Source organism: Sebastes fasciatus, chromosome 24 (genome assembly GCF_043250625.1).
Source record: "Sebastes fasciatus isolate fSebFas1 chromosome 24, fSebFas1.pri, whole genome shotgun sequence".
Taxonomy (NCBI): domain Eukaryota; kingdom Metazoa; phylum Chordata; class Actinopteri; order Perciformes; family Sebastidae; genus Sebastes; species Sebastes fasciatus.
Genome location: NC_133818.1, coordinates 1,865,695 through 1,873,194, shown reverse-complemented (window position 1 = coordinate 1,873,194; position 7,500 = coordinate 1,865,695). Strand labels below are relative to the sequence as shown.

At 38.0% G+C, this 7,500-nt stretch overlaps 2 protein-coding genes across 9 annotated transcripts in view; one reads left to right on the top strand and one right to left on the bottom strand.

Annotated features, from left to right (window-relative positions):
* dph3 (diphthamide biosynthesis 3) overlaps positions 1 to 7,500 on the bottom strand; it is a 258,857-nt gene that overhangs the window by 121,933 nt on the left and 129,424 nt on the right. The window lies entirely within an intron of this gene.
* agap1 (ArfGAP with GTPase domain, ankyrin repeat and PH domain 1) overlaps positions 1 to 7,500 on the top strand; it is a 145,896-nt gene that overhangs the window by 58,464 nt on the left and 79,932 nt on the right. For 6 of the 8 annotated variants that reach the window (XR_012593042.1, XM_074627640.1, XM_074627642.1 and 3 more), the window contains exons 4-7: positions 290 to 304; positions 2,096 to 2,181; positions 3,881 to 4,022; positions 6,102 to 6,236. Coding sequence is in view for 7 of the 8 variants with exons in the window: in XM_074627640.1 (XP_074483741.1) it covers positions 290 to 304; positions 2,096 to 2,181; positions 3,881 to 4,022; positions 6,102 to 6,236 (378 nt within the window). In the remaining variant the exon portion in view is untranslated. The remainder of the gene's footprint in view (positions 1 to 289; positions 305 to 2,095; positions 2,182 to 3,880; positions 4,023 to 6,101; positions 6,237 to 7,500) is intronic. The other 2 variants (XM_074627641.1, XM_074627639.1) reach the window with 1 other exon arrangement.

Here is a 7,500-nt window from a genome sequence, read left to right as displayed (position 1 = left end):
CTCTCTCTCTCTCTCTCTCTCTCTCTCTGTTCTTCTCCTCTCTTCTCTCTACCGGTGTGATAACGTGTTCTCTCTCTCTCTCTCTCTCTCTCTCTCTGTTCTTCTCCTCTCTTCTCTCTACCGGTGTGATAACGTGTTCTCTCTCTCTCTCTCTCTGTTCTTCTCCTCTCCTCTCTAACGGAGTGATAACGTGTTCTCTCTCTCTCTGAGGTTTGACTGCATGTTTTTAACGGTGGCTGTCTTGTTGTTTTGCTTCCTGTCTTCTTTCTGGGCTGCTCTTATAAACTAGCTGACGTGGATGCAGGTAACTATCCTCTCTTCTTCTTCTTCCTCTTCCTCTTCCTCTCTATATTCATGTAGCTTCATATCCTAGTGGGCAGTAAACATCATGTACATGTCGTGTATATAAATAAACAGAAACGTTGAGCTGACTCAGCGTTAACGCAGCCATCTGCTGATTCACTGCAGCATCGCCGTCCATGATGTCAACACGGAGTCTGAACACAGGAAGCAGAAATGAAATACATAAGTTATCACTGATAATGAACAGACCACTCTTAGAACTTTCCTCCTGCACCAAAAGGCTTTTATCCATTTTAAAAAACATCAATAAACGACTTAATAATCATTAAACGAAGAGCTCACAACACTCACCTGCTCCTGTTGAAACGTCTTCATCATGATATGAAGAAAAGTATATATTATATTATTATATTATGTGTTTAACGGCACATTTAAAACACAAATACAGCTCATTAATATGTGGCTGCACCTGAAACACTGTATAAATAATTTTAATTAATAATAATATATTAATACAATTATAATGTATATTTATATATATAATAATTATTATATAACAATAAATTAAAATGAAATATTATATAATAAATTATAAATAACATACAAAAACAATAAAATAATTGAAATATATTAATATATTCATATAATTATAATGTATATTTATATATATAATAATTATTATTTAACAATAAATTAAAATTAAATATTATATAACAAATTATACATAACATACATAAACGATAAAATAATTGAAATTAAATAAATTAATAATAATAAATTAATATAATAATATATTCATATAGTTATCTATTTATTTATATTATAATATAATTTTTATATAACTGTTATAATAATAATAATACATTAAAGTACATAAATCATTATATTATTATATGATAAATTAATTATGAGATAGATAAAGTATAAAATATAAAATAATAAAATTAATAATAATATAATTATATACATATATTATATAGTATAATAATATTGTAATAATAATAAAACATTTAAATGAATTAAATTAAAATTAGAATATTAAAGTAATAATAGAATATCTCAACAATTGAACATAAACCAGCTTGTTGTGCTGTCATAATAAGTATGTATTATACATTATACATTTAGAATAAATGTGTTTTAAATGTATATAATATAACTTTATAGTGTCAGCTGTAAACACTCCTATGGGACTACGTATATCTCACTTATAAACCCTTTAATATGAAGTAATACATATATAATATATAAATATAGAGTCACTGTGATGAATGAATGTGAGTTGTGGGAACTACAGCTCCGTCTCGTTGTGTTTATAGATATATATATAAATCTATATTTATATATATATAACCGTCCGTCCACCGTATGATTACCGTAGTAACGGCGGTCTCTCTCTCCGGACTCGCCGTCCGCTGTGTTTACACATCAGCTATTTGTGTGTATGTTATTTTTAGTTCCCTCCACTTCCTGTAGCTCTCCGTCTGTTCGTTCCCACAGCGACACGTCACTTCATCTTCTCAGTTATTCCACATGGTGTGCTGAGAACATGTGCAGCTGCATGATGATCAAACTAATCATATTAACTCTAGTTCACGTCTTCATTCCTCTCATCCAGCTCATCATAACCATCATAAATATCCACTTAACCTCTCATCTAGTGTCGTCATCAATCAATCAGTCAATCAGTCATTGGTACATCATTGATCACTGATTGTAGAGCAGGTAGATAGGTGTTGTTCTCCTCTCTCTCTCTCTGTCTCTCTCTGACGGCTGCCGTTGTTTCCTGCAGGCGGTCGCTTCAAGAAGGAGATCGTGGTGGACGGTCAGAGTCACCTGCTGCTCATCAGAGATGAAGGAGGCCCCCCCGAGGCTCAGGTGAGTTACTGCACCTGGAACACTGAACTCACCTGGAACACACTGACCTGCACCGACAGGCTGCAGCTTTAACGCCCCAAAACACTCACTGGAAGGAGTCAAACATCAAGGAGATCTGAAGATATTAACTATTGATTTCTACTGTTTAGGTGCTGATTTTATTCTTTATTCTTATATATTTATAACAGCGTATTAGGGCCGTTGTAGGTAAGGAAAATAAAAACTAGGGAGCCGGAGGACGGGAGTGATATTCTGAGAAAGACTGATATTCTCTGAGATTAAAGCTGGAAATATACCAGAAAAAAACACATAAAGGAACCACGTCACGTTGCTTTGCGTGGGCCGCCTATTAAAAACATTATTTTTCTCATTATTATGTCATTTTATAATCTCAGATAATATTCAAGTTTTTCAAGTCTTACATTTAAGAGCAAAAAACTCACAAATTTCTAACTTTAATTTCAGAGAATCTCCACGTTTTCTTCTCATAAATGTACTTCTTTATTCTCAGAGAAGTTATTTGATTTGTTTCTCATAAATTTAATTCTTTCTTGTAAATTTATGACTTTATAATCTCAGAAAATATTAAATTTTCTTTCTTGGAAATTTGTGGTTTTTATTCTCATAAATTTACATCTTTAATCTCAGAAAATATTTAAAAAAAAATTTTCTTGTAAATTTACGTTTTTAATCTCATAAATACAGAGTTTCTTTCCTCTGAATATTATATTATATTTAATAAAACAGGAGTTAACATCAGACACATTTTTGGAACTTTTTGACTGTTAAATTCTTAATAAATAATAAAAAAGGTTGTTTGTATATAAAGCAGTACAACATACATGTTTTAGCTGCATGGAGGCGTCTTTACTCTCCTGAAAGCAGTGATTTGATCCCCTTTATAAGAACAGAATAGAACAGAATAAAAGGTAAATGACTCTTATTCTGGAGGTTTCTAGAGGCTGGGATGTTTCCCAGCATGCATCTGGTCACAGATGTCTCTCAGAGGTTGTGGGGGTGCGTGATGAGAGATGAAAGTAGGTCAGATCAGGTTTTTATGTCAAACTGACCAAACAGAGTCTAGACACAAAACTCCACCAGTTATCAATTATTCACCTGTTTTCTTCTCTCCATCTCTCTCTCTCTCTCTCTCTCTCTCTCTCTCTCTCTCTGTCTCTCTCTCTCTCTCTCTCTCTCCATCTCTCTGTCTGTCTCTCTCTCTCTCTCTGTCTCTCTCTCCATCTCTCTGTCTCTCTCTCTCCATCTCTCTCTCTCTCTCTCTCTCTCTCTGTCTCTCTCTCTCTCTCTCTCTCTGTCTCTCTCTCTCTCTCTCTCTCTCCATCTCTCTGTCTGTCTCTCTCTCTCTCTCTCTCTGTCTCTCTCTCTCTCTCTCTCTCTCCATCTCTCTGTCTGTCTCGCTCTCTCTCTCTGTCTCTCTCTCTCCATCTCTCTCTCTCTCTCTCTCTCTCTGTCTCTCTCTCTCTCTCCATCTCTCCATCCCTGCTAACATGTAACCTGCTCTAGTGTCTTTAAAGGACCAGTCTGCTGTTATTCTATATATCTGTCCAACAATGTGTTTACCTAACTCACAGATATGTAGTTTCATCTTTAATCTGTATCTGCTGAAACAGGAGGAAACAGTTCATTTGATTTGACTCCATGTAGATAACGCTGTTCTTTAACCTCCGTCTCTCTGCAGTTTGCGTTGTGGGTGGACGCTGTGATCTTCGTCTTCAGTCTGGAGGACGAGATCAGCTTCCAGACCGTCTATCACTACTTCAGCCGCCTCGCCAACTGCAGGAACGCCGCCGACCTGCCGCTGGTCCTGGTGGGCACGCAAGGTACCGTCACACACACACTCAGAAATACACACTCTGTCCTTCTCTCTGTGTGAGGACGGACTCTGTGTGAAGACGGACTCTGTGTGAGGATGGACTCTGTGTGTGAGGACGGACTCTGTGTGTGAGGACGGACTCTGTGTGAAGACGGACTCTGTGTGAAGACGGACTCTGTGTGAAGACGGACTCTGTGTGAAGACGGACTCCGTGTGAAGACGGACTCTGTGTGAGGACGGACTCTCTATGTGAGGACGGACTCTGTGTGAGGACGGACTCTGTGTGTGAGGACGGACTCTGTGTGAGGATGGACTCTGTGTGAGGACGGACTCTGTGTGAGGATGGACTCTGTGTGTGAGGACGGACTCTCTATGTGAGGACGGACTCTGTGTGAGGATGGACTCTGTGTGAGGACGGACTCTGTGTGAGGATGGACTCTGTGTGTGAGGACGGACTCTGTGTGTGAGGACGGACTCTGTGTGAAGACGGACTCCGTGTGAAGACGGACTCTGTGTGAGGACGGACTCTGTGTGAGGACGGACTCTGTGTGAAGACGGACTCTGTGTGAGGACGGACTCCGTGTGAAGACGGACTCTGTGTGAGGACGGACTCTGTGTGAGGATGGACTCTGTGTGAGGACGGACTCTGTGTGAGGACGGACTCTGTGTGTGAGGACGGACTCTGTGTGAGGACGGACTCTCTGTGTGAGGATGGACTCTCTGTGTGAGGATGGACTCTCTGTGTGAGGACGGACTCTCTGTGTGAGGACGGACTCTCTGTGTGAGGACGGACTCTCTGTGTGAGGACGGACTCTCTGTGTGAGGACGGACTCTGTGTGAGGACGGACTCTCTGTGTGAGGACGGACTCTCTGTGTGAGGACGGACTCTGTGTGAGGACGGACTCTCTGTGTGAGGACGGACTCTCTTTGTGAGGCGCTGCTGCCACCCGGTGGTGTCTCTGAATCAGTACAGGACTCTGTAGTCTCACATTTAACAGCAGATGGAGCCAAAGCATCATCTCAGACTCAGAGTTCTCCCTTTAACAGTTTATAAAGCAGGGAACTGAACTCAGAGCGTCTCAGAGAGTCAATGAAACAGTAAAGACGCTGACAGGATGAAGAAGAGACACCAATGATAGACGATTATATCAAAGATCAAACCACAACTGTTCAGATAGAATAGGACTTGAATGCTACAGTGAAATAAGGTTATACACTAACAGTGTATGGAGGATGAAACCTGCCAATATAATAAATAAATAAATATGTCATTAAATTGAGCAGAAATACATTAATAAAGACATGCATTTAAAAAAATAATTATGAAAGCTATTAAAAATGAATGCAAAAATAAATAAATACATTAATACATACATTTAAAAACATATATTAAAAACATTGAAAAGACAAATGCAAAAATAAATAATAAATAAATGCATACAATTAAAAATTAATTTAAAAGAAATGCAAAAATAAATAAACATACATTTAAAAATAAATATAATTAAATGCAAAAATAAATATAAATTAAATGCAAAAATAATAAAAAATAAATGAGGAATAAATTCAAAAATAAATACATATATTTAAAAATAAATATAAACTTAATAAAACAAATGAATGCAAAAATAAATAAATACATAAATGCTTACATACATTTAAAACTAAATGAAAGATAAATGCAAACATAAATAAAAATAAATTAATGCAAAAATGAATAAATATATAAAAATAAATGCTCAAATAAATACATAAATTTAAAAATTCATAAAAATACATACACAAACAACTAATAGGTAAAATTAAACAGAAGAGTAAATAAATATTGGGATTAATACAGAGATGAATAAATAAAGAAGCAAATTAAAACAGAACTATCAATTTCTGTCACATTTTATCAATTAATTACTGGCTACATTTATTTCTAATATATTTTTTTTCTACATTTAATGACATTTATTTATTTATCGAGTCATTTATATATTTATTTTTATTATTTTGGCAGTGATTTGTAGAGATTAAATAAAGCTGATTTGTTGGGGTAAAGATGATCTAAATGTGTCTGTTGTCACGTCTCTCCTCTCAGACGCCATCAGCTCCGCCAACCCGAGAGTGATCGATGACAGCCGAGCCAGGAAACTGTCCAACGACCTCAAACGCTGCACCTACTACGAGACCTGCGCCACCTACGGCCTCAACGTGGAGCGCGTCTTCCAGGACGGTAAGGACCGGTGTCTGGTGGTGGTGGTGGTGGTGGACAGGAAGTCCAGTCCTCTGGGAAGGTGACTTTCCCCCCCGACGCCCCGGCCACCGCCATTCGGCCGCTCTTAATCACACGTCAATTAAGACTGAAATGGACCCGCTCAGCTATTTAGCTCAAACCGAACAGCAGTTAAGTTTTATCATAGCGAGGGGAGGACGATTCCCCGACGGGATTAATAAAAGAATCAGACATTATAGGAGGAGGAGGAGGAGGAAGGAGTCCAGAGTCCTCAAGGTCCTCGCTGACCATATTGTCTCAGGACTTCTCAGGTCACAACATCCAACAGTCACAACCTTCATTCAGACGCTTCTTTAGAAAGTTTACTGAGAAGTCAATTCAACCTCCTGCTGGGGATGCCCAATGGCTCAGGTGCATTTACTTCCTGTTTTAAATCACTAATTTATCATTTAAACTGCTGCATTAATAAACCAAACCTCACCACACACTGAATCAGATGAAACTAGAGTTCCTCTCAGCGGTTTAGAACTAAACTTCATCAGCGTTCTTTAGAAAGATACACCAATTTAGTCCACATTTAGTTAGTGTGTTGTCTGCAAAGCTAAAACAATAAAGAAATGTGCACAAACAAAACTGCAAGGCTAAAACGATTAAAAAAAGATATCACATTAGTGGTATATCTGACAGAATTCAATAGTATTTGAATATAATCTGGACCTTCAAAAGTGCCGTTATATTTAATTATTTAATTATATATTCTGTTATTGAAGACAAACTGAGCTCTGAAGGTGACGAACAGAAAACAATGAGGAGATTCCAGTTAGTTATTTATTCTAATATCAGAGTGGTGCATCCTCCTTCTCTCCTCTTAGAGTCAATGATGTTCCCTGATCCAGGTAGTTCTGATTAAAGCTCAGGTTAAAACCAGCCCTCAGTGAGGTGTACAGTCAGATGAGTGAAGGTCTTAGATCAACCCTCAGTGAGGTGTACAGTCAGATGAGTGAAGGTCTTAGACCAACCCTCAGTGAGGTGTACAGTCAGATGAGTGAAGGTCTTAGATCAACCCTCAGTGAGGTGTACAGTCAGATGAGTGAAGGTCTTAGACCAACCCTCAGTGAGGTGTACAGTCAGATGAGTGAAGGTCTTAGACCAACCCTCAGTGAGGTGTACAGTCAGATGAGTGAAGGTCTTAGACCAACCCTCAGTGAGGTGTAGAGTCAGATGAGTGAAGGTCTTAGATCAACCCTCAGTGAGGTGTACAGTC